The 26,078-nt window shown below is 58.3% G+C and overlaps 3 protein-coding genes across 3 annotated transcripts in view; all 3 read left to right on the forward strand.

Annotated features, from left to right (window-relative positions):
* Positions 1-8,308, forward strand: part of SPEG (striated muscle enriched protein kinase) — a 56,471-nt gene extending 48,163 nt beyond the window's left edge. Inside the window, 11 exon segments of the mRNA XM_030326343.1 lie at positions 29-160; positions 2,724-2,840; positions 2,981-3,148; positions 3,261-3,383; positions 3,539-3,706; positions 3,794-4,409; positions 4,862-5,101; positions 5,183-5,406; positions 6,481-6,556; positions 6,759-6,908; positions 7,234-8,308. Of these exon segments, the coding sequence (XP_030182203.1) occupies positions 29-160; positions 2,724-2,840; positions 2,981-3,148; positions 3,261-3,383; positions 3,539-3,706; positions 3,794-4,409; positions 4,862-5,101; positions 5,183-5,406; positions 6,481-6,556; positions 6,759-6,908; positions 7,234-7,423 (2,204 nt within the window). The 3' untranslated portion in view covers positions 7,424-8,308.
* A 2,452-nt stretch (positions 8,309-10,760) lies between these two features.
* SPEGNB (SPEG neighbor) lies at positions 10,761-12,618 on the forward strand. Its single transcript, XM_030327325.1, is given in 5 exon segments — positions 10,761-10,888; positions 11,213-11,520; positions 12,083-12,225; positions 12,397-12,492; positions 12,495-12,618. Coding segments are annotated over 5 exon segments (717 nt in total). The 3' UTR covers positions 12,537-12,618.
* A 698-nt stretch (positions 12,619-13,316) lies between these two features.
* GMPPA (GDP-mannose pyrophosphorylase A) lies at positions 13,317-20,614 on the forward strand. Its single transcript, XM_030324914.1, is given in 14 exon segments — positions 13,317-14,263; positions 14,374-14,471; positions 15,400-15,509; positions 15,685-15,689; positions 15,773-15,950; positions 16,299-16,359; positions 17,660-17,677; positions 17,679-17,791; positions 18,874-19,008; positions 19,115-19,212; positions 19,380-19,426; positions 19,621-19,713; positions 19,835-20,003; positions 20,310-20,614. Coding segments are annotated over 14 exon segments (1,266 nt in total). The 5' UTR covers positions 13,317-14,223; the 3' UTR covers positions 20,411-20,614.
* The last annotated feature ends 5,464 nt before the right edge of the window (positions 20,615-26,078 follow it).

Genomic DNA, 26,078 nt, shown 5'->3' on the forward strand with positions numbered 1-26,078 from the left:
CAGGGCTTATGGGCCTGGGTCTTCACAGCTCCTGGGGAAAGCCGGAGGCGGCTTCGCTGGGGCTTCTCTCGGCTGCGAAAGGACAAGGGGTTATCACAGCCAAACCTCTCTCCCAGTGCCCAGGAGGATTTGGGTCACCAGTATGTGCGCAGTGAATCAGGTAATAGAGGCCTGCTGGGTGAGTAGCCCCCTCCCTGCCTCAGGAGCGGTCATAGCTGGGTGGAGCCCACCTTGAGGACGCTGGGCAGTAGTGGAAGGGACCCAGAGTCAGGAAAACAACAATAATAATAGCATTAACTGATCCTGTTGACTAGTAATGCTGAGTGTCCTAGTAAGTGCTGTACAAGCGCTGCCTCATCTAACCTTCCCACGTTGTTTAGGAACTGTTCTTATCATCATCCCTATTTTATGGGTGAGGAAACAGGTTTAGCCATGCTAGCCGAGAGTTGGACTGCACGGTCCTCTGTAGCCAGAACCCAGGGGTGGCTTTGGGACACCGTACTTATGCCTCTCTTTGGCTAGCCTCCCCCTCCAAATGTGTGTACGTACAAAGACATTCTTTCTCTCCCAGCCCAGCGGCCCACAATCTGGACTGTGCCCCCAATTCTCTACTCCTCCAGAGCCCTGAACACCCTCGCTGCCCCTTCCTGTCCTCCCTGCCCCCACAGAAGGCACTTGTGTGGGGACAAGCAGTCTTCAGGGCTCTTTGCTGAGGGGTGGGGGACTTGGCATATGCCCTGGTCTGTTTCTTTGCCCAAGTATCCTGGGGCTGCAGGGAGAGAGGTATTCTCCACCTGGGGTCACCCCAGTTCCCCACCAGAAAAGGGCTCGTTCTTCAAGGACCACAGGCAAAGGCTTTTGGGGGGAGGGCAGCTTTTCCAGACCAGCACGCAGAAAAGAGCAGGCCCACCAAGCCCGGCTGTGTGTGGGATCTTTATCAGTCATCGCTCCGATCTTCCCCAGTTTCCTGATAAAACTCCTCAGCACCGTTCCAGCCGTGCCTCCGCTGGACGCAGGGTGACTGTGTCCATCTTTGGCCAGGGGAGCTGGGGTGTCTTTCTTAAGGCAGCAGGGCCTATAGTGAGCAAAGGGGAGGGAAGGAGGCCAGCCGGTGGGGGCAGGGGTGGAAGAGGCAGGGAAAGAGAGATAAGCCAGCATCGAGGCCCAGGGACAGCTGATTCCTTCCCACTGGGGCTTCTCTCCCAGCTGCATTTTGCTTGTGCAGCTGATTTTCTGCCGAGGCAGTGTCCCCTTACCTCATCCTCTGCCCCCTCCCTGCAGGAAGAAGGCTGTCCCTCGTCCACTTTACCAACTAGGGCTGGCCTCTGCGGGAATGGAGGTGGGGCTGGCAGAGCTGAGCTGGGGTCACCTTTCCCCTCTCCTCCTGGCCCCCCTCCCTCTCCCCTCTCCCCAGTACCCTCACTTGGCCTGGAGGTGGCCACTGATGAAACTATATTTACTTTGCATTGTTGGCGCCTCGGAGTGGGACCCCTCCTAGGGAACACTGGGGTATAGTGGGAAAGGAGGGGTCATGCTGGCTCTCCTGATATCCACTCTGGCTGACCATCCCTCCCCTACGCAGCTCATCCCCACCTCTGCTCCCTCCTGGTTCTTTAGACAGGCAGCAGCTGGGGCTCCCAGGGGTATCGACCCCTCAGCTCTCTTCCCACATGAAAAATGTACCCCATACCCCACCCTGCATTGGTCTCGACCAGATTGGGATTTTTCTAAAGAGACTTTCCAGGGAGCAGGAATGCAAATCCTCAGGACACCAAGGACCCACAGGCAGGCTGTACAGCGGCAAAGACCTTGACCCATCCACAGCCCAGGCTTGGATGCACTCACCAGCCAGCTATGAAGCCAGCTTTGCTGAAACAGCCTATTTCTCTGGGGGTCTGGCCTTAGCTCCTCTACTGGGCATATCAACAGGATAGTAATCCTGACAACAATAAAAGCGAACATTTGTGAGCACTTATTACATGTTAGATACATGCTAAGCACTTTCCATACCTCTTTTAATTCTCACAGCCTAGAAGCTTTGTGTTAGGATTTTCCTCGATTTACAGACAAAACATGGTCCAAGGTCATACAGATACTGTCTCTTGTCCCTGCAGAAGCTCTCGCTACTTAGCTGACCCGAAGGAGTATATACAAGGTCTGGGACTGTGTGCCCAGACCCCAGGTGGGGTAAGGGGCCGGGGAGGCTGACACACTTCCGGGGTTTGCCCCGTTTGCCTTGACTTTGGATCTTTCGAGATGACGCGTTTTGATTGAACGTAATGTTCAATCTCAGGAGTCTGTGCCCAAGTCACTGGCTCCTCTCACTTGCCCTGTGGTGCCCCACAAGAGTGGGTATTTCAAAATCTTAATCAGCATAGTGTTCCAATATTTGTTTTTACTTTATTTAACAGATGCTTACAGAACACTTACTTAGTTCCGGGCCCCACTCCAAGCGCTTTACAAACATTATGAGGTAGCTCCCAAGCATCTTCAATAGTCAACGAAAGAAAAAGTTAGTTCTACACCCAGAGGAGGTGATACCCTAAAGAAAATTCTCAAAGGCATGGCGTTGGGGTTCTCCTTCCCACATCTGACTGGGAAGGGACAGCTTTTCACTCTGCTTCCTGCTGGCAGCCCCCGCTCTCACACACATCTTCCCTTCCCTCCTTGGTAAGTGAGCTGGGGTTCCTGCAGACCCATGGCTGTCTTTGTCCTCCCTGCAGATTTCCCTCCGGTCTTCCACATCAAACTCAAGGACCAGGTGCTGCTGGAGGGAGAGGCAGCCACCCTGCTCTGTCTGCCAGCGGCCTGCCCTGCACCCCACATCTCCTGGATGAAAGGTAAGGAGAACCCTCCTGTCACAGACAGCGGGCAGGCAAGTGGTCCCACAGCCAGGGGATGCTCAGGGGAGGTGGTGACTGGGGAGGGGGGCCTGGAGCCGTCTCACTCAGCAGCCCCCTCTGCTCTTCCCGGCCCGCAGACAAGCAGTCCCTGCAATCAGAGCCCTCAGTGATCATCGTGTCCTGCAAAGATGGACGGCAGCTGCTAAGCATCCCCCGGGTGGGCAAGCGACATGCTGGGCTCTATGAGTGCTCGGCCACCAATGTCCTGGGCAGCATCACCAGCTCCTGTACCGTGGCTGTGGCCCGTGAGCTAGGGGCAGGGACTGAGGGGGGCAGCGATGGCACATGGTGGGCTAGGGTTTGAGGGTCCCTAAGCTGGGGCACAGGGGCTCACTGGGGCTCCCTTCCTCTTGCCAGGCATCCCAGGAAAGTTAGCTCCTCCTGAGGTGCCCCAGACCTACCAGGACACGGCGTTGGTGCTCTGGAAGCCAGGAGATAGCCGGGCACCTTGCACATACACGCTGGAGCGGCGGGTGGATGGTGAGGGACGGGGCAGGCTGGCGGAAGAGGGGGTGGGAGCTGGGAGGTGCTCGGGTCCCGGGAGACAGTTGCCCTCCCTGGCTCCTCACAGATAGCCCTGGGAGCTTGGGCCACCCCTTCTGTGGCCTCAGCCCCTCCCCCATGCTGCCCTACAGGGGAGTCTGCCTGGCACCCTGTGAGCTCAGGCATCCCTGACTGTTACTACAACGTGACCCACCTGCCAATCGGTGTGACCGTGAGATTCCGTGTGGCCTGTGCCAACCGTGCTGGGCAAGGGCCTTTCAGCAACCCTTCCGAGAAGGTCATCGTCAGGGGCACACAAGGTCAGTGGGACAGGATGGGGGGTGGCCAGAGAACTATGGTTTTGCCCCGGGGGTACCATGGTGATGATTTTCTTTCTCTCCACTTAGATTCCTCAGTTCTGCCATCTGCTGCTCACCAAGACGCCCCTGTTACCTCAGGGCCAGCCAGGGCCCCGCCTCCTCACTCTCCTACCTCACTGGCCCCATCCCAGACTCCCACCCCAGCTCCTGCTCCCCCAGCCCCTCAGTCAGCCGCTCTCAGCCCCTCATGTCCCCCAACACCCCCCAGTCAGGCCTTGTCCTCCGTCAAGGCCGTGGGTCCACCACCCCAAACCCCCCCACGAAAGCACAGAGGCCTGCAGGCTGCCCAGCAAGCAGAGCCCGCCCCACCCAGTGCCCAGGCCACCCCAAGTGAGCCCAAGTCTTCCATCCCTGACACTGGGACCCCAACCCCAGCCTCCACCCCTCAAGGGGTTAAACCAGCGTCTTCCTCTACTCCCCTGTATATGGTAACCTCCTTTGTGTCTGCACCCCCAGCCCCTGAGCCCCCAGCCCCCGAGCCCCCTCCCGAGCCCACCAAGGTGACTGTGCGAAGCCTCAGCCCGGCCAAGGAGGTGGTCACCTCCCCTGTGGGTGGTCCCCCCAGCTCTCCTGGGCCAGAGGGCACCACTCTTCGACAGGGGCCCCCTCAGAAACCCTACACCTTCCTAGAGGAGAAGGCCAGGCAAGTGGGTCTGGGGAAGGGACGGAGGACGGAGGGGGGAGTGGGTGGGATGTAGGGAACAGCAATTCAGAGAGAAGATCAGGTTGCCCTGGGCAGGGTTGGGGAGGGACTGAGATCTGGATGCCTGGCATATTAAATTCAGATTTTCTCTGCCAGGCACTGTGCTAAGCTCTTTAATCATATGATACCATTTAATCTTCACAACCCTGAGAGACAGAGACTGCATTATTATCATCAGCCGTTTCACAGATAGGAAAACTGAGGTTGGACAGGTTATGGGATTTGCCTGAGGCACAGAGCCAGTAAGTGGCAGAGCTGAGACTCCCATCCAGGATCCTAGGATTGAACTTCAGAGGCCACGCTCAGAACCATTGCATACTTGCTGCTGGGGGTCCCTGCTTCCCCGACCTCCTCTTCTCTGATCATGTGGTGTCCCCCCCATACACACATAGGGGCCGCTTCGGTGTAGTGCGTGCATGCCGGGAGAACGCCACCGGGCGGACATTCGTGGCCAAGATCGTGCCCTACGCGGCTGAGGGCAAGCGGCGCGTCCTACAGGAGTACGAAGTGCTGCGGACGTTGCACCACGAACGGCTCATGTCCCTGCACGAGGCCTACATCACCCCGCGTTACCTTGTGCTCATCGCTGAGAGCTGCGGGAACCGGGAGCTCCTCTGTGGGCTCAGCGACAGGTAACCCGGCGACCTGGGGGAGCAGGGAGCAAGTGGGGGCAGCTGAGCTGGGATGTCACCTGCTCCGCCCGGGCCCCCCAGGTTCCGGTATTCAGAGGACGATGTGGCCACCTATGTGGTGCAGCTGCTACAAGGCCTGGACTACCTCCACGGCCGCCACGTGCTGCACCTGGACATCAAGCCTGACAACCTGCTGCTGGCCCCTGACAACGCCCTCAAGATTGTGGACTTCGGCAGTGCCCAGCCCTACAACCCCCAGGCCCTGCGGCCCCTTGGCCACCGCACAGGCACGCTGGAGTTCATGGGTGAGGGCGCCATGCCAGCCGGGGGTTTGGGGTGCTACCAGAGGGGTTGGAAGCCGGGGCTCACTCTGCTTCACTCACCCGTATATGCCATTTATTGAGCGCTACTATATGTGAGCAACGAATTCGGTTCTTTCCATGCATTTTCTCTCTTTTCTTTTTTAAGTTTATTTTTTCTGAGAGAGAGAGAGAGCGAGCATGAGAGCATGGGTTGGGAAAGGGGCAGAGAGAGGGGGAGAGAGAGAATCCCAAGCAAGCTCCACACTGTCAGCACAGAGCCTGATGCGGGTTTGAACTCACGAATCGTGAGATCATGACCTGAGCTGAAATCAACAGTCAGCCGCTTAACTGACTGAGCACCCAGACACCCGCCATGGATTATATTTTCAGTAGCCCTAGAGATTGGCATAACATTACCCCCATTTTACAGACGAAACAGAGGTGCAGTGAGGTTAAGTATTTGTCCAATATCAGACAGTTTATAAATGGTAGAGCCAGGATTTGATAAAATTGGACAGAGAGGAGATCAATTATTAATCTATATACATAAGGTAAACCAGCTAACCGTTTAGCTACCTACTGATACTTTATGCTCATCATCTCTATTCCTGGGAGGTTATTCTACAAGCCACACTTTACAGATGAGGAAATGGAGAGCCAGACAAGTTTAGTACATTGCCCAACGTCCCACTGCTAGAAGGACAGGCCTGGATTAGAGCCAGCCAGGCTGATTTCAAAGGCTCTTAACCTTGGTGTTGGCCACGCTTTTTGTGAATGGGCGTCCTACCTCAGGGCTGATCCGAGGGAGCTAGTGGCCCTGGTTCCCAGTACCCTCTGCAGTTCTGGGGACCCCACCATTCAGTACCTGGGCCCGATTCCTCAGGCAGCCCACATCTCCGCTGGGGGCCACCCAACTCCCATTCGACCTGCTGGATCCAGGGCCTGTTGCTCTGGTTGTGCCCATGGTCTTGTGACCTGGGCACTGTCCTGCTCCCCCAGCCCCCAGGGGCCTCCCTTGTCTCTCCCGCTCCCCTGCCATCAGGAAGCTGGTTCACCTTGGCCTCTGTCTCCCGTCAGCTCCTGAGATGGTGAAGGGAGAGCCCATCGGTTCCGCCACGGACATCTGGGGAGCGGGTGTGCTCACTTACATCATGTGAGTGCCCCTAGGACCCACCTTCCGCCTACATCCCTCTCCCCACTCACAGCCTCCCCTGCACACAATGCACACGCCCAGCTCAGGCTCAGTAGACTTATCTCTGAGCGCTGTGCCCTTCTGAACCCCCACACTAACGTCCCCCTGGGGCTGTGAGCTGACCTTCAGTCTGCATGCATCAACTGAACCGTCTCCACAACAGGCTCAGTGGACGCTCCCCGTTCTATGAGCCAGACCCCCAGGAAACAGAGGCTCGGATTGTGGGGGGCCGCTTTGATGCCTTCCAGCTGTACCCTAACACCTCCCAAAGCGCCACACTCTTCTTGCGGAAGGTCCTCTCGGTACACCCCTGGTGAGTAGGCCCCACACTTGCCAACCCACCTGGCATTACCTGCCCGCGGCCTCAGACCACCCTGGCCAAGCCTGAGCCGAAGCCCCCCCCCCCACCCCAATTCCTCCCCGGCCACCACTAATACACCACTACTTTTAAATGGTTGTTCTCTCCACCACTGATGCCTTTAAGCCCCGTGAGGCGGGCAGAGTCACCGCCCCTGCTCCAGAGATGGGGAAACCGAGCCCCAGAGTTGGCTCCCTGAGGGATGTGAATCCAGGACCGGGACTTGGATCCGTGGGAGGGCGGAGCCTTCCAGGCTCACTCTCCCTGGCCGGCCTGGCAGGAGCCGGCCCTCCCTGCAGGACTGCCTGGCCCACCCCTGCTGCAGGATGCCTTACTGATTGAAGCTGCGTCGCCAGACACTCACCTTCACCACCAACCGGCTCAAGGAGTTTCTGGCGAGCAGCGGCGCCGCCGGGCGAGGCTGCCACCCCGTCCAAGGTGCTGCTCCATCCTACCCAGGCAGCCCCTAGCGGCTCGACCACCAGCCTGGCCTCGGCTTCAACTCGGGGCTCCACTGAGGCCACGGGACATTCCAGGGCCCCTACTGAGCCGGGTGGGCCCAGGGCTTCGGACACCACCAGCAGCAACATCCAGCCGGGCCGTTACCTCCATGTGACCTGCAGGGACAGAGGCCCTGGGCTTTGCCCAATGCCACCCCGGCCAGAGCCAGAGGGGGAGACCCATGGGCCAGGCTGGGTGGGGGTGGGGGCACGGGAACAGGGAAGCAGGAAGAAGGGGGCAAGAAGGGAATGGGTAAGAGACAGGAAAAGAAGCCACAGGATAGGGAGAGGAGACTCTAGGAAGGTTCTGGGGGGGAGAGACAATGTATCTGGGGGGAAACCAACTTAGCAGGGTATGAATAGCTGAGAGGAGGAAGAGGAAGGAGCCAGCGTGTCAGGGCCATGGGCTGGAAGTGAGTGTTGGTGGAGCGGGGACAGGACGTGGAGACAGCGCTAGGGAGCCAGAGCCAGCACGTGAGGGAGGGCCAGCAAAGTGGGGGAGGGAGAGGAGAGGACTCAGGTGGGGTGGGGTGAGGTGGGCCAGCTGCCAGCATCCCAGAAGGAGAACCTGGAGCACTGGGGCCTGGAAGCAGTGATTACATGGAGCCAGTGCTCTCCTGTCCCAAGTGGATGCAGCTGTGAGCACTCTGCTGGCCCAAGGATGTCCCCGCTGCCCCTCTGTGGCCCTTCACCCTTCTTCCCATTCATATTTATTATTTATTGACTTTTATGAAATTTCCCTTCCATTCAGTTCCTATTGCCCGTGTTGTCCTGACCATCCCCCCAGCCATCCAGCTGTCTGTGCAGCTGTCTGTCTGTCTGTCACAAGGAAAATAAAAACGGCAAGCAGCAGGACCTATGTGTGGTCAACTGGGGAGGGATGATGGGGGGGAGGGGAACAGGGTGCTGGGGGTGCTGGGACAGGGGCATTTCGGCCTGCCCTTGGCCAGTGAGAGCTGAGGTATAACAGCTAGCATCTTAGGACCATGGCTCCTGACCCTGACCCTCCTGGCCCCTCACCTTTCCCTCATTCTGCCCCTCCTTCTGAAGTTTCTGGAATCCTGGCAGGACCACTGACTCCTCACCACTACCATGTAACAGAGTCCTGGTGGCCCCCATCTTGTCTCACATATTACCTCATTGCAACTTGGAGGATACTGGGCTCTGGAATGTACCAGTCCACACCCCAAGGCTGGCGCGGCCAGCATGTCTGCCCAGGAGACAGGCCAGCTCTGGTCCCGACCCCTGGAACAGAAGGGCTTTCATCATGATAATTGGCAAGATGGTGATGATGGCATGAAAGGGCCGCAGAGGAAACCAGGACACGTTCTCGCTCCACGCTTTTGTGTTAGAGCACCAATCAGGCACCTGGGGCGCCAGCTGCACAAGGCTGTGGCCGGCGTGTCGGCTGAGATAGGGCCACCGACGAGCATCTTCCTAGAGCTAAGGGGCACACCAAGCTGGATCTTCTTGTCCCCATGGCACTCTAGGGAGTCTGATGGGTGCCGAGGCTCCTTGACTCTAGCTGCTCCCTGCAGCACCACAGAATGGTCGCTGGGGTCCTAGAACTGAGCTGCCCTGCCCAGAGGTGAAGGGGAGGAGGGAGCCAGTTCTCCTTGTGTCCAGGGGGGGCTGTTTCCTACCTCCTCCACACCTTGCAAACTCTGTTCTTGGCAAAGTGAGAGGAATTAAAGTCTCCTCCCACCATGAGCAGAGAGAGGTAGCACTGGTGTGTTGCCGATCGTGGTTGAGGGCCCCTTGGCTGTGCCCCCAAACAACCTTCACCCAGCCTCACCCAGCCCAGCCTCCCTGGCTTCTCAGGAACCCCAGGGAAGAGGCAAGCCCCATCATCATAAAATAACAGGATGTTCAAGCCAGCTGGAAGGAACTACAGAGACGTCTTGCCCACCTGTCATTTTAGCGATGAAGATATACAGTTTGCCTGTGAGAATCTTTAATCCCCTACTCACTGCAAGTATTTTCATATAAAAATGAGGTGCCTGAACTCATATCTTGATAAATGGTAAAATTCCTCTCCCGTCCCCACTCTGATCTTGAGCTCCCTTCCCATCTCCATTGAAAATGGCATGTGAACTGCTTGTTCCAAACCCGGAGGAGCAAAGGTAATTTATGTCAGCAGAGCTGTGTCAAAATTGCTCTGATCAAAAGGTGACAGTGCTCCACACCTGGGCGGGCAGTTACAAAGAGTGGAAGCAATGCTCTTCCTGGTGCCCTGGACTGGGTAGGCTGGACTCCAGGCAAGTCCCAGCAGGGTTAACTGAACCCCTTCATCCAAGCTGTCTGGTGACCCTATGCACTAGTTTACGACCCCAAAGGGGCTTGGGCAGACCTAGAATTGGGGAATTGGTATTAATGCCAAATCTCCTGGGACAGTGCAGCCCAGCCAGACCCTACCATGTCACATGGAGGGAAGAGAGTGGGACTGGGGTGGTAGAAGGGGGTGCTGTTCTCAAAAATCTTTACTGTCCCCTCTAGGTTTATCTCAGTTGACGCCAGGGGGCACAGCGTGGAAATGACAACCCTAGGGACTTCCAGGGCCAGGGGAGTAAGTGCTTCCAGATTGGTCCTGACAGCCACACTGCCCTCTCATAATTGGCTGGATGGACAGCGAAGTACCCCGCTACTCTAGCGTCATTCAGGGACGCCCCCACAAACACTTGTGCCCCTTAACGGACAGTTCCCTGGGAAGCGCATGTTGTCTGACGGTCTGGGGACTGACCAGAGCATAAAGCTGCCCCAGCTGGGAGCTGAATCTCTTGTCAGCCTGGGCCCTTGTCTGGTCCTCCCAGGAGTGGGATGGTTACCCCCTGCCCTGGGAGGGGGTGGGGCCGCATCCAGCTGCCCAGCTGTCCAGGTGCTGACATGAGTGCACCCCAGAGCTGCTCGGGTTTCCTCCCCCGGGCCTGCCCCAGAGGCTGAGCCAGCATCCCAACACATCCTCAGGCTAAATAAGGAGCCCGCTTGGGTCAGTGGGCGGGGCTGGGGTCCCCGGGGGGCTTGGGGCAACCACGCCAAACAAGGCAAGGCGGGGAGTGATGTATAAAACCGGGGGCCCTGGGCTGAGCACCTGCTCGCGCCCCTACTGTGCCTTCCAGGAGGGCTCTGTCCCACCTCCACCCAGCTAGTCGACCCAAGTCCCGAAGTCGACCCGCCCGCGGTGAGTCCCCATCCTCAGACCAGCCCCAGACACTCCCATCCGCCAAGATGTTCTGAATTGACAGGGAAAAGGCTGAAAGTCAAAGTCTCTGTGTGAGCCTAGACCCCATGTTTGTTTTGCGCTCCCCAGATGTCCAAAGCAGCTCCCGCCAAAAAACCAGCAGCCGCGGCCCCGCCTCCGGGATGTACCCTGGATATCAACGACCCCCAGGTCCAGAGAGCAGCCATTCGCATCCAGGCCTCTTACCGGGGCCACAGGTGAGGGGGAGCCCGGAGCCCTCAGGAGGAGGGGAGCTGGAGCTGCAGAAAGCGCCCTGCTGCGTGGGGGGTGGAAGCTGAGCACAGTGTTACGGACCGCTGGGGTCCCTGCACTTAGGGGAAAGCCGTTAGTGAGGTGTGGCACAGTGGCCGACAAGAATAAATCATTTCATCAGGGTAACAATTCAAGAGCAGGCTCCCTCCGAACCCATCCCCACATTTCAAGTTCTAGTGGACCGAATGGGGGAGGGGGCGAGGAATTTGGTGCCGGCGGTCCAGAGCCGTGTCGTGGGTCCTCTGGGCCCTGAGCCGGCTCTCTGATAGGTCCCGGAAGGAGCTTCGCGAGAAGGGGCCACCACGAGTGCTGGAGCCACTGAAGGACGTGGTGCTGATCGAGGGCAGCGCGGCCAAGCTGACTTGCCGCATTTCGGCTTTCCCGGACCCATTCATCCGCTGGAGCAAGGACGGCAAGGAGCTGCGTGACGGGCCCAAGTATCGTTACGTTTTCGAGGACCCTGACGTGGTCGCCCTGGTGGTGCGCGACGGCGAGCTGGCAGACCTGGGCCAGTACAGCATCAACGTAACCAACCCCTTCGGCCAGTGCTCCGACTCGGCGCGCATCCTGGTGGAAGGTACGCGCGCCCCGGGTGCCACCACGCAGAGCGGCACCACCTCCAGGTGCCGCAACTGGGTCCAGCCGCGCGCGATCCGCTGGGCCTAGCCGAGTCCCGATGGGGCTGGGGGCACCGCCTGCCTCAGGAGCCCTTCCCACCCAGACTGAGAAGTCCGCAGTGGGCTTTCATCACTCCACACCAGGGCCCCAAGGTCACATTGAACCAGAGGCATTACCAGAGTTAGGGCCCAGGTCTTCGGACTCCAACCCGGGGCAATTTCCACTACGTGGAGCTGTCTCCAGGGCACCGAGGTGTGTAAACATTCCCGGGCTTGCACTCGTAGTACCTCTTTTGATCCTCCGTCCCCCCCTCTCCCCCGTGGGAAGTTGGAACGGCAGCTGCTAGCCCGGCTTAACAGCTGAGGAGATGAAGCCACAGAGAGGCTACAGGCTTGCCCAGCGTCACACTGCGAGTTTAAATCCATCTCGTATTTAGCGCTGGGTATTATCTGGGGAGGTGATGCCCCTGCCCCGCCTCACCCCTAGGACCCTCATTAGGTCGCATGCCCTTTCTCTTCTAGTCCCTGCGAAGATTCAAAAGGGACCGGATAACACTAAGGCGCGCAAAGGCGCCACGGTGACGCTGACTGCGGAGATCATGGGCGAGCCTGCACCCGACGTGGGCTGGACCAAGGACGGGGAGGACATCGAGGAGGATGACAGGCGAGGGCGGGGACCTGCCGCTGGGGCGGAACGGGGCCCAGAAAACTGGCGGGAGTGGGCCGGGGGGCGGGGAACGGGAGGCGAGCACCAGAGCTGGCTAACCAGCCGGGCCCCGGGCGCCTGTAACCTGACCGCGGCCCGCCCTCCCCACTCCCGCACCTCCCCGCCAGGTGGTTTCTTCGAGATCGGCAGTACCACCACGACGCTGACCATCCGCCGGGCCACGCCCGAGGACAGCGGCAAGTACGAGGTGTACGTGGAGAACAGCACTGTGGCATGGACCAGAGCTTCGCACGAGTGGACGTGGCCTGAAAGGAACTCTCGTACCTTTCGCCCTGGCTCCAAGCCCCCGGGGTGGGTGGGACCGACAACCCTCCTCCATCTGCTTAATAAAGCTGCTCTCTCTGACCCTCCGCCTGTTCTGTTCTTTGGAGGACCGCCGTTTCCTTTTCCCCTGCACTCCAATCCCACGCTTACTCCAGACCCACACCACGGTCACAGAATGTTGGAACCAGAATGTTTGGAGAGTGACTGGTCCGGTGCTTTATTTTACAGACTGTAAATCTGAGACAAGGTTTTTCTCAACGACCGAAGCTTCCTTCCCTTACCAGCCGGACGGTCGGAGGATCTATATGACTCCGCCTTCTCTTTTTATGAGTCCCTCAAGCCCCACCCACTCGCGGTAGGAGGCTCTCGCCACGCCCATCTCAAGACTGGCCACACCCCTTTCGTCTCTAGCCCCGCCTCTCCGTGTCCCTGTTCTCTACTTTGACTGCTACTCTGGGCCCGTTCCTGGACAGTTCGGGGTCCTAATCTTAGCTTCCAGCCTCGCCTCTTAGGCCCCCACTTCTCTTTAGCCACTCCCCTCGATCCCTAGGCCGCGCCCCATTCTTTCCCTTTAGTCCCACCTCCCTCCTCTTTTGTAGTGGAGGAGGGGTAGCGAGGAGGCTACGGCAAACAAGAGCTTAAGAACTACTATTCCCGCATACTCGCTAAGGAGTTCTCGCGAGTCGCGAGAAGACACGTGCGCGGAAGGAGCAAGCGGTTAGCTGGCCGCAGAGCTGGAATAAAGGGACCCTAGTGGTAAAACGGAGCCGATGGAAGGGTTGGCCGAAAGGGTAGGAGGAGGGGGACCGCCCCTAGACCGGTGGCTGCTCGGAGGTCCCGGCTGGCCCTTCGGAGGTCTGCTCTTGTGTTAGCCCCGCAACCGCTGTCTAAGCAAGGCTAGGGTTTGTTAGAACGGAGTCAGTTGTAGGGTTTCAGAGGGGTCAGCAATCAATCCTCCGAAGGCTGAGTTTTAGCACTCGTCGCCAGTATTGGGACTCAGGGGCTAGTAGATTCCGTGTTTAAGATGCCAAGGGAATCCCGTCTTTTGATTCAGGGTTCACCACTTAGAGGTTAGTTTTAGGATTCAAGTTCGGCATATAGAGGGTTTTGCTCGGAACTTGGGATTCATGAGATGCGGATCAGTGTTACCCTTATTTCTAGGGATTCACTCTTAGGATTGTGGTTTAAATATCTAGGGCATACTCAGGATTTGAGATTCAGTATTCAGGGTCACTCTTGGGATTCAGGGCTTAACATCTACAGCATAAGAATGTAACAATTGGAAATCAATTGGGTTTGGGGTTTTGGTTTTGAGGTTTGGGGTCCTAAGAGGTCTATGACTGAGTTTCTGAGTTAGCTAGATTTGTTTATGGCCACAGGGAAGTCTGTTGGATCAAATTGCAAGGGTGTGAATTCAGGATTAGGAAGAAACCACTGGGGGTTTAAAGGTCAGTTGGAATCTGGGATGGGATTTCAGATGTGGTGGGATTTGTGAGGTGTTGTGTCCAGGGAGGGACTACATTGAATTTTGGATTTACATCCTGGAGAGGGCTAAGTGTTTCTATTGGGGTTTGGGGTTTGCTTGGGATGTGAGTGGGGTTCTTGGATTGGGGTGTGAGATCTGAGCCTGATTTCTCTGTTGGGATTTGAGGTTTAGGTAGCGATTGCCATCATGCTGAAAGCTGTGATCCTGATTGGAGGCCCTCAAAAGGGTGAGGAGCCCCGGGGAAAGGAGCAGGGAGGTTGGGCTGGAGCGGTTGGTGGAGCGGAGGCAGAGGGAGGGAGGCAAGAAGCTGTAATGGGCTTCTCTCTCCTGTCTCAGGGACTCGCTTCAGGCCTTTGTCTTTTGAGGTGCCCAAACCCCTGTTTCCAGTGGCAGGGGTCCCTATGATCCAGCACCACATTGAGGCTTGTGCCCAGGTAACCCCGTAGGCTCCCCACTCCCACCTCACTTCCTGCTTATCTTCTTCATGCTGTACGTCCCCCTTTCCAACCGTGTCTTGTTCCCACCAGGCATAACTCCAAGGACTCCCATTTACAAATGACAGTGTGAATGGTGTCCCTTGGAGTTATGCAGTGCAACTGCCCTGCTGTCCTTACTAATCTGGTCTCTCATCTGGCCTCTTCTTGGTTAGATTTCACTCCTATTTTTAAAGCACGGAATGTGCGAGCAGGCAGGAATCTTAGAGACCATTTAAAGCTGTAGCATGGGGAACCTTAATGATAGCAAAGCACAGAACTCAAACCGTTGCTCACTATGGAGCTAATTTCTGTCTTGCTTTTATCATTGGGACAGGTAGAGTTTTATCTGAATCCAGTCTCTGCACTGCTATAAGGGACTTGAGTAAATTTCTCCCCGCTTTGTGAGCCTTAGTTTCCTTATTGTCAAATGGGGTGATTAAACCCTACTTTGTGGGCTGACAGAGCTTAGAGATGAGGTTGGTAAAGTGCCTAGTACAAAGTAGGCACTTGATAAATGGTACCCATATCTCGTGCTGATCTCAAGCTCAGATTGACAGATAATAAATATGGGGGGAAATGAAAAGATTATCTTTTCATGCAGCTTGGTGGGCAGAATCTTTCCTAGGGTGATCTTCAGATGTGGGGGTGGGGATGGGGGGGGGATAGTAAAATAATAAAAGATTGAAAGACCAGGGACAGACTTCCTCTAACTTCCTTTTTGTCTGGAGGAGAAATCAGGCCAGATTCGTAAAGTGCGTGCCAGGGGCCCCACAGCTGAGACCAAAACTGTGGTCTCTGGACTCCTGGGACTGTTCCAGGGGTTCCCCGAACATTCCCTCCTATCAGATATTTTCTTTTTCCTCCCAACCTCTTCCCTTGTTCTCAGGTCCCTGGGATGCAGGAGATTCTGCTCATTGGCTTCTACCAACCTGACGAGCCCCTTACCCGGTTTCTAGAGGCTGCCCAGCAGGAGTTTAACCTTCCAGTCAGGTGTTTGTGCACCACGTGCAATATGGGGGTGTGGGACGGTGACCTAGGCACTCAGGGTTCTTGTGAGTGGGTTGAGTTGGTGTTTGCCAGACTTTACCCTTCTATACTGGGAGGATTCTTGTTTGGGCCTCTCTGAATCGCTGAGTATATTGGCCTTAGGCAGATGTACTCCTGGGAGCAGGAGGGGTCAGATGCCAGGCTCAGGATATCTGCCTCCTTTGATCTCACTGAGCTGGCTCTGGGGGTCCCTGGAGGACAGGTCCCTGCAGAATTGCGCCCTGGCACAGGGTGTGGTCTCTACCATTTCCGGGACCAGATCCTGGCTGGGGGCCCTGAGGCCTTCTTCGTGCTCAACGCTGACGTCCTGTTCCGACTTCCCCTTGAGTTGCTATGATTGGATGCCTACAGACAACCAGCCTCACCCTTTCTTGCTTCCTTGGCACCACGGTGAGGGGGCTGGGAAGGCTGGAGGGTGTAAAGGGGGTGATCCAGAGAAGTTCCTGGAATGCAGGGTGTCGGGGAGGCAGGGCAGCCCAGGGAGCTGGAGTGGTAACCGACAATCAAGAGGGAAATGTGCCAGAAATCCCAGCAGTAGCTGAGGTGGCGGTGGAGACCTAAGCCTGTGGCTGCTTGGAAGAAGGGAGGGGGAGGGGCAGCTGTCATTCTCCCCCTGCTGAAGGCCTGTCAGTGGCAGAAATATGTGTCAGGTGCTGCAGAGGAGGGAAAGAAAGCAAGAAAACAGACCTTGCTGCCCTGGAGCAGGCGGGTCATTGTTTTGGTGGTCTGGTCTTTCAGGGCTAACAGGACACAATCCCTCAACTACGGCTGCATTGTAGAGAATCCACAGACACACGAGGTGAGGAGCAGAGAGAGGGGCTGGCTGGGTTCTACTCTGTGTCTTCATTCCCCCACCCCTCTGATTCTAGAGAATGCTAGAATGCTGTTTTTTTTAAAGCACTTAGTTATTTTGAGAGAGCCAGAGAGAGTGCATGCATGCACACACGTGTGTGGAGGAGGGGCAGAGAGAGAGGGAGAGAGAGAAAGAATCCCAAGCAGGTTCCATGCTGTCACTGCAGAGCCCGATATGGGGCTCGATCCCACAAACCGTGGGATCATGACCTGAGCTGAAATAAGAGTCGGATGTTCAACCGACTGAGCGCCCAGGTGCCCTGAGAATGCTGGAATGCTATTGGGGGGGGGGCTAGTGCTGTCAGACTGGTGGGCATACCCTTGGTTGTTCATCTTCTATCCGTTCTAGAGAGATTGGCAAAAAACAAGGGGGTAACAGTTAATTTCCATGGGTTCAGCGCCCCAATAGATGTATGCACAGGGTGCTATGGGAAACCAAAAGGAGGCCCACCCCAGCCTTGCCTGGGTGGGGGCTGGGAGAGCTCCCGGGAAGGGGCAAGGTCTGAGCCGAGTTAAATTCACATAGAGAGGAAGGAGACTGGAAGGCATTGCAGGTAGGGGGCCTGCAGGGCAAAGCAGAGGTTCTCTGTCCTTGTTTGTGAAACTCCCGGCCCTTGAGCCTAATTGACTTTCACACCGACCTTTTATTTGCTCAAGCTTTCGTATTAAAAATACATCTAAACAGGCACACGCAGGGTAGCATACACACATACACATAAATATGTGTGATTTCGGGGTGTTTTTAAGTTTTATATGCGAGGCACTAGCTAGATTTTAGAGAGACAGAGCCAAGAAATACAATCCCTGCCTCTCAGGAAGCCCCTGTCAGTGGGAAAGTCAGGCAAAAAATCAAACGTTGCAAATGACACAGGTGCCACAGTGGGGTGTGGCCAGAGGCCACGGGTGCCCAGACCTGAGAAGCCACCTGTGAGGCAGGACAAGAGCAGACTCACAGAGGCAGTGGCAGAGTGGACCGGGTTTTGAAAGCTGGGTTTCCAGATGAGAGCGGAGAAAGGGCATTCCAGGCACAGGCAGGTGCGACGGCATTGAATTGTGCTCCAGGGCTGCTGGTAGGTGGGGAGGATTGGAGGGAAAAGGCACGGAGTTGGGACTTGTCTTGAAGGTGAAGGGCAGTGACTGCAGTTAGGAAGACCACCCTGGCGGCGGGGAGTACCTGGAGATCAGAAGGTCTTAGGGGATGGTGGCAGCAGCCCTCCTCTACCAGACGCAGCCTGCTGTGTCCCCAGGTCCTGCACTACGTGGAGAAAACCCAGCACTTTTGTTAGTGACATCATCAACTGCGGCATCTACCTCTTTTCCCCCGAAGCCCTGAAGCCCCTTCGGGACGTCTTCCAGCGTAACCAGCAGGATGGGCAACTGTGAGGCGGGCCCCATGGCCCTGTAACCCAAGTACCACTCCGTCCCAGACCACCCGTAACCCCCCCTACCCCCCCCACCCCAGTCCTCTGCAGGCTCCATCTCTACCCGCTCACCTTCCTCCTCCTTTTCCTTTCCTCTTGTCATCCCCAGCTGAGCCTTCCCAGTCCCTCCCCTTCTAACCTCATTCTGTCCCTCTTCCTACCCATCCCGGTTCCTCCTCTGTCACTGCCTGCCCACCTCCCCCTTCTGGTCCATTTCTCTCAAGCCCTAAGTGTCCCAGAGATGTCTTTCAGAACAGAAGGCAACACACACACTTGGGCGCACACATGCTTGGGTGTAGAGACATGCAGAGAGAGAGAGAGAGAAAGACACACACACACACACACACACACACACACACACACACACACTCTCAGGCTGACGCTCCCCTCAGAGCATAGTGCCCAGAGTCCTGCTGACCACAGTCCCCTCCCCAGGTCATCCTTGGAGGCCCCGGACGTGTTTCCCCCACCCCCGTGGGTCCTGCCCTTCACCCCCTCCTCCCCGCTGGCTCCCCATCTCATGCCTCACTCTCTCACTCTCATCCATCTCTGCTTCTCTCTTCCCATCTCTCCTGGCCTCTGTCTGTTTCTGCTGAGCTGGCATCTCTACCATCTCTCTCTCCCCCTCTCTTTCTGTGACTGTCTCTGCCCTCACCAGCTGTCTTCCTCTGGGGTGAGTGTCTGTGTTTCCTTCCATCCTGTGAGAGGGAGGGTAGCCGGAGGTGGGATTGGGAGGAGTGGACGGGGAGGAGAATAGGAAAATGGGGGGAAGGTATGTCTGGGTCAACTTCTTGGACAGGGGGCAGAGATGGGGTGTGGTCCATGCCTGGGGATCCCCCGGGATACCACCCTAGCTAGGGGTGGAGGGTGATGTGGGTAAGGGCAGTGGGAGAGTCTCCGGGGACATAAGCCTCCCCTTGGAGAGGATCTGACCAGACCTGGAGAGGGGGTGGGATTCCCTCAGATTCCTATCCTCTGAGAGACTGTGTGGGGCCAGCTCAGCCGGGGCACTGATGCCCACGTCTTCTCCTCTCTGCCAGGGAGGACTCTTCAGGCCTATGGCCAGGGGCAGGCACCATCCGCTTGGAACAGGATGTGTTCTCAGCCCTGGCTGGACAGGGCCAGATCTATGTACACCTCACTGATGGTATCTGGAGCCAGATCAAGTCTGCAGGGTACGTATGCCTCTGGGAGGTGAGCGGGGCACCTGGGGGTTGAGACTTTCAGGTGGTAGGCACCTGCTGGCCCCTGAACCCCTGTTCCACTTTGTGGCCCCTCCAGCTCAGCCCTCTATGCCTCCCGCCTCTACCTGGGCCAGTACCAGCTCACTCACCCAGAACGCCTGGCCAAGCACACCCCAGGGGGTCCACGAATCCGAGGTACCCGCCCTGCCCCCTTCCTAATCTTTGCCCCCCACCCCAGCCTCCTGTACCCTCTGAGCCATGACTCCCAACCTCAGATTCAGAGGTGAAGACTCAATCCCTGCCCTCCCTGAACCAGATATGGTTTAGGGTATTTGCCCCCAGGTCTTCTCTTCTGCTTCTAGGAAACGTTTACATCCACCCAACGGCCAAGGTGGCCCCGTCGGCTGTGGTAAGCGGTGGGCCAGGCTGTCCGGATGGGTGGGGCGGTGCAGATAACTCCTGAGCTCAGAGTGCTGGGCTCTGCGTTGTCAGCCCATTGTGTGGCCACAAGCAGGTCCCTTCCCTATATCTGTTCTATGAAGGGTTTGGATTTGGGTTTCTCCAAGGCCCTCCAGGGGTCATAGTATGTGTTCCTCTCCACAGCTGGGCCCCAATGTCTCCATTGGGGAGGGGGTGACCGTGGGCGAGGGTGTGCGGCTCCGAGAGAGCATTGTCCTCCATGGAGCCACCCTGCAGGTAGGTGCCCAGGCACATGCGGCAGGGCATGGGACCCCGAGGCTGGAGGGGAGGGGTGAACCCCGTGGGCTCTGCATCTGGCACCTTCTACTCCCTCGTTTCACACTGTCATGTTTGGCAGGAGCACACGTGTGTTCTGCACACCATTGTGGGCTGGGGGAGCACTGTGGGGCGCTGGGCCCGTGTGGAGGGTACCCCCAATGACCCCAATCCCAACGACCCGCGAGCACACATGGACAGTGAGAGCCTCTTCAAGGATGGGAAGCTGCTGCCTGCCATCACCATCCTAGGTATGGCTTCCTAGGGGACAGACGGCTGTGGAAAACCTCCACAGGTGATGGCTTTGCCCTGTGGGGAGCATGCGTGCACGTGTTTGTGTGTGTTTGCATGCACACATACACGTGCGTGTTTACTCCCTTAGCAAACATTTAGCAAGTGCTTGCTGTGTGCCAGGCCCTGATTTGAGTCACTGGGGGCAAGAGGCCAGGGCACAGATGGGCAGGGAGGGATCCCTCCCGGATGGCAGTGGCCCCAGCTCCTGGCCTCTGGTCTCCCCTCCCCATGGCTTCCTCCTGGTGCCCTCGTCCCCCCTGCAGGCTGCCGCGTCCGGATCCCTGCTGAGGTGCTCATCCTGAACTCGATTGTTCTGCCACACAAGGAGCTGAGCCGCAGCTTTACCAACCAGATCATCCTCTGAGGGGGACTGCCAGAAGGCACCCCTCCAACTCCTGCCCACCCCCCTCGAGGCTGCTGCCTGCATGGCCAGCCTCTGTCCAAAAAGACCGGAGGAAGCCAGGCAGGATCTTCACATGTCGGGGAGCAACGTGGGTGGCCGGGTGGCTGGGGAGACTCCAGGCCTCCCTCTCCGCTCCCTAATAAACCCCCGTGAACCTTGGAGCCAGCACGGACTCCCGTTTGTGCCTGGGCTGGGGGTGGGGGTGGAAGGGGGGCAGCTGAGTCAGGCCCCCCCACATTAGCATTTAAATTGGAGTCATCGCTGCCGGCTCATGAATAATGAATCTGGAGACCTGGTAAATCTCCCCCTCCCAGTGCCTTTAGCCTCTCGCTGCTAGGGAGGAAGGCCCCCAAGGCTCCCAGCCTGCCTGGCCCCTGCCTTCACCCCCACCCCAGCATGGCCAGCTTGCCAGCCTTCCTGTTCCTCTTCGTTGGCCCTGGCTCGGGCTCTGAGTGTAAGGATTCTGAAGGGAAGGGTGAAGGATTTCGGTGGGGCCGTGGGGTGCTGGCCGTGGGTTCACAGACTGAGAGCCACAGGCCTGAGATTGGATCAGCCGGTGGTTGCTTTCCTCAGTTTCTGCCCAGCCCGGCCCCAGCCTGTTTTCCGCTTTGCCAGCTCCATCTGTTCCTCGCCTGGCTTTTGGCTGGGTGGGGGTTTCTCCCCTCCCGAGGCCTGGTTGGTGTCTGTCTTCTCCCCTGGCAGGCAGGACAGACCTAACTAAGCTGGTACCTGCAGCACAGTGGGGCCCCTGGTGCTGGGAGAGGAGGGGCCCTGGCCACCTCCCGCCACCAACTCTGCCCTTTGGGAGGTCTTAGTCCTCTCCACATTCCTGAAGCCCCAGAGAAACCCAACCATCTATCATGTTTGCCCGTGACCCCCGTGTGCCCCTCTTGGTGCCCCCCCCTTCCCCAGCTGTGGGTGCGGAGCTTAGTTGCCAGATGAGCTGGTAATGATCGTAATCTGCTAATTGAGAGGAATCTAATTACCCAAAGAGAATGGGGGGGCAGGGCGTGGGTGGGAGGGAGGAGGGGGTCCTGGCAGCAGGCAGGGGTGGCAGGCGGCAGGGTGCCGGGGCCTTGTTATCAGCACCAGGGTCTGGGACAGAGCCCAGGATTTCAGAGCATCAGAGCTGAGCAGTTAGGAAGATGTGCTTTCTCTGGAGCCGGGCTGAGGGTAATGTGGGAATTGGGCTAGATGTGACCTCCCAGCCCCCTCAGGCCCTGCAGGCTGTATGGGAGTGTGTGTGAAAGGAGCCGGGTTTTAGCAGTCCCGACCTACGACCTGCCTTGACTCAGCCTCTTTCCCATTTCCTGTCCCTGCCTCCAGCCCAGACCTTCCATTATCAGCATGGGGTTGGAGGGAACAGCAGATGCTTACTCTGGGCCTGGGGTCAACTCCCTGAGGAGGGAGCTGGGAGAGAGATGGGCTATGGGGCCAGAGACTGGGTCCCTTCCCTGCCCTCCCCCCAGTCCTGACCCTTCTGTTCCAAGTGGTTGGCAGAGGCCATGGCAGCTCCATCATAAATATGATAATTTAATTATTTTCTCAGCAAAACACCGTGAAATCCAATAAGTCTGTGTCAGGCCCTGGCCCCCGGGACCCCCCTCCTAGGCCCAGTGGGGGTGGGGAGAGGCACTGGAAGGGGAAAGGGTCAGTGTTTGAAGCGGGGGGTGGCCAGTGTAGCGGAGATCCTTGTAACATGCCCCCTCCCACCAGGCTGCCCTAGTCACTGCTGCAGGCAGAGGTGGGGGTCTAGGAAGGAGCTGTGATGCCCTCCACTCCCCTCCAGCCCTTGTCCGCCTGAGGAGGGACTCAGCACCCTGTCTGCCTCTGAGGGCACAGCTCAGGGCCCAGGATGTGGGAGCCCCCTTCTCCACCACCTCTAGGTCTTCATTGGCCCTGTAGGAGTAGGAGGGTGCTGGCCCCCAAAGGGTTTGAGAAGGGAGAAGGGAGGGAGCTGGGGTGGGAAGTGGGGGTGAGCGGGGGAAGGGATGCGGGGGAGGGGTGCGCTCCTGCCATTAGTGCTTTTTTAGGTTTCCATAAAAAGATGATTCTGTAAAATCCACGAGGGGGAGCAAGCTGGGGGCTGGGGAGGGGGGCAGGTCCCTGGCACCGAGCTGGATGGGGCGATGGGAGGAGAGCTGGGGCCCGACCGGGACCGAGCTTGGACGGAAATTTGGATGGGCTTCAGGAGCCAGCGAGGGGGAGAGGCCGAGCCAAGAACACAGACTGGGGGGAGGTTGGCTGGGGTGGGGTGGGGGCAGGGCCCTCATCTCCCTCCTGTCCCTTTGGCGGGGCTGACCAGGGCCCCAGTCCCACCCCCATCTCCATCCCCTCCCCCTGGCGCTGAGCAGCCATTATCGGGGGAGCAGATTGCAGCCCCCTCCCCCTCTCCGGGAAGCAGGCACAGCTGGGGCCCCGCCACATCTGCCGCATCAGCACGGAGCACAGCTGGGTGTGCCCAGAGCTGCGCTCCCCAAAACACAAAGGGGAGGGCGGGGGCCAAGGAGAGCCCAGACCCCTGAGACAGACACACTGACACTTCTGCCAACAGACACACACTCCTCGAGGCGAAGCTACACCCACCACCACACACGCTCCCTCCTGTGCAGACAGGAGAACTGACAAACACGCAATTACTCTGCCCCGCCTGCCACCCCCGCTCCCCTCCCCCCGCCCCTTCTTCCTCCTCCCCTTCCTTCCCTCCAGTCTCCCCCTTCCGCCGCCTCGGCCACCTCGGCTCCTCTGGAGGGAGCAGGGGCCTCACCCTGCCTGAGCACACCTTTCTGGGAGGCACGAAGAACCGGAGGGCGGGAGGTGGTAAGGGGCCGCCCGGTCTGAGCAGGAGCCTGGGCAAGCCACGGCCCACCCTCCGGGCCCATACTCCTCCCTACAAAGAAGTGCCCCTTGAGACATTAGTTCTTGCCACCCTGGGCGTGATGGGGCTGGCGCTCCATCCCGGGGCGGGTGGGCTGAGCACCCTTGACTGTTGCTCCCCGTGGCAGAGTTCCATTGGTCACCTCGAGGAGGCGCTGCGTTGCCCTGGGTTCTCCAGCCAGGAGCTCAGAGGCTCCCAGGGCCGGCACCTGCCATTCCCACACAATCTACCCTGCTCACCCCTGCTTAGCTCTGCCACCCTTGGTACTCGCGGGGTATGGGGCCTCACCAATAGTGGCAGAGCCCCCATGCCCAGAAGAGATGATCAGGAACTCCTTTCCTCTCTGCCAGGCAGTAGTCATCTCCCGGCCCCTGATTTAATCTTGCCCCCTTCACAGCCCTTGTTTCTCCTGCTCATCTCCTTGGCCCTGATGTCCTGCCCTCAGCCCTTTCCTTCGTACCCCTCACCCCGCGCCCCCCCTCACCCCCCGTCCTGCGTCGCGCCCCCGCCCCTGCCCCTCAGAGCTTTAATCCCTCCTGCTGCTGTGCCGCCTTATCTGCTCCCAGCAGCTTTCGCTGCTGCAAAGCCCTCTCCCCCTCCTTCTCTGGATCTTCTCCCCCTCCTTCCCTGGCTCCCTCTTCTCTCTGACCAGCACCCCCACTCCCAGCCGGTCTGTCTCTCAGGCCTCCATGACGGCTCCTGGCTGACCCCAAATTTGCCCTCCAGTGCCCCTTGCCCTCTCTCCAGCCTCAGTTCAGAGGTTGCCTGATGCCCACCCACTCCCACACTGGTCTCTTTCTACCCCGCCCCACCCCCTCAGGCCCCGCAGACTTGGTCAGTTTCTGACTAGCCAAGATTTTTCATCTTTCTTCTTCCCTACTCTCCCTTTCCTGGTCCTCTCTTCAGTTCCTCCGGTTGTCTGCCCCTCGATCTTGGACCTGGTGTCCTTCGGCCCCGGTGATCCATTGCCTTGGCTTGGCCATCCTCAAAAGGGGATGGGGGGGGGTGTTGGTGTGAGCCACAGGAGAGGGATCAGGCTGGGTTGGCCCTAGGACAGGGAAGGGGGTGCAGAATGCTGGCGGGCAGTGGGGGCAGGGCCTGGCGGTGGGACGCTAACCCTCTTCAGTCGCCTCAGATCACGTCCGGGCCTCCCCACCCCCCTTCACTGGAACTCTCATTAACCGCTTCTCCTGCCTCGTCCGCGGCATAAATAACCCAGATAAATCAGCCGCCGTCCGCCCCCCGCCCCTCGGCCCCCGCACAGCCCGTTTGTCACCGCTGCTCGCTCACCAGCCAGGCCTGGCCCAGTCCCGGCCTCCACCCCCCCATCCTTGTCCCTTCCCGCCCACGTCTGTCCCACACTAGCTCATCCCTTGGTCCGCACCAGAGCCAGGCCTGGGACAGGTGTCTGGGCTTGGAAGGGTGGCAAGGTGTCCACTGGGAGGAGGGGGAGGCTGGGGACTCTCTCTAGGAGAGAGTTTGGGGGTCATGTCATTTATGTGTGGGCCACCCAGGAAGGGAGTCTGAGGCTGACACAAAGGTGAGAAGGGGCAGATGCAACTCACTCAGCATGGGGTGGGGGGCGTCCCTCTGCTGGGAAAAGAGGTGAAGCCCCAAAAGCCTGGGTATAAGGACCTTGGAGGATCCCTTAGGAGCCCCCAAGCTGGATCATGAGAGGTGTCTGGATCTGCCTTTGAGGCATTTTGCCCAAATAAAACCTGCACCTTCTCAGGTGCTCTGTAAGAACCCTCTGCCCTCCCTGTCATCTCCCTCACCCTCTGTCCCGCATTCCCATGCCCTGCCTTATCTGGCTGTACAGATGCCACTCTAATCTCTGCCTCTCAGTCTACACACTGCCATCAGGAAACCTAGTTCACCCTCTGGGGGATGGAGATGGGTGGAGATTGGACTAGGAACAAATCTGGGAAATGGGGACAACTGGAGAGCAGAGGAAATCTGGCTCTGAAGCCCCCTTACCCCTGTGCCCCACACCTACTCGGGAACCAGGTCCCCGACAGACCCTCTCCCTCTGCTCACACCCAGCTCAGGTCCTGGCCAACCACACTTTGGCCCTGATGCTCACTGCAGGGGGCAGGTGGTCCCTGGGGAGTGGGTGGGGGAAGTCAGGAGGGGATGGGGGAGCTTGGGCGCAGGGCTGGGGGTGGGGGTGGGGAAGAAGCTGGGCCAGGCCCCAGGGACCAGCTGGGCAATGAGCCGGGGAAGCAGCCGGGAGGCTAAATGAGGGAGATTATCACCCAACTGCAGCCGGGCAGAGAGGGAGGCAAGCAGGGAAGCGGGGAGAGGGACGTGGGGGGGGGTGGGGAAGGACGGGGGGCCAGAGGGGAAGGGGGTGTAGGGGGGCAGGAGAGACGGAAGAGACTGGAGGGGAGGCACAGGATGGGCTGCAGGGATATGGAAGGGGGACTCTCGCCAAGCGTAACCAGATTCCTAGGGGTCTGGGAGACGGGGTGATGGGGACCCGGGGACAATTGGAGACAGCTGGCTGTGGGGCACTGGCGGGGAGTGAATGCAGTTCTACTTCCCCGTGGCCTGAACTCTCCTCTCCACCCACCCCCCAACTTTGTGCCCTCCAGAGGAGTGTGATTTGGGCTGATGATGACGGAGGCCAGTATGTTAAAAGAGTATGACCCCATGATCTCAGTGGATGGCAGGGCAATTTAGGCATTGAGTACGGGGTAGCAACGAGTGCTGGGGAGAGCTTGGGGAGTAGCTCCCTGATTTCTTGGCAGA

The sequence above is a fragment of the Lynx canadensis genome, chromosome C1, assembly GCF_007474595.2.
Source record: "Lynx canadensis isolate LIC74 chromosome C1, mLynCan4.pri.v2, whole genome shotgun sequence".
Taxonomy (NCBI): domain Eukaryota; kingdom Metazoa; phylum Chordata; class Mammalia; order Carnivora; family Felidae; genus Lynx; species Lynx canadensis.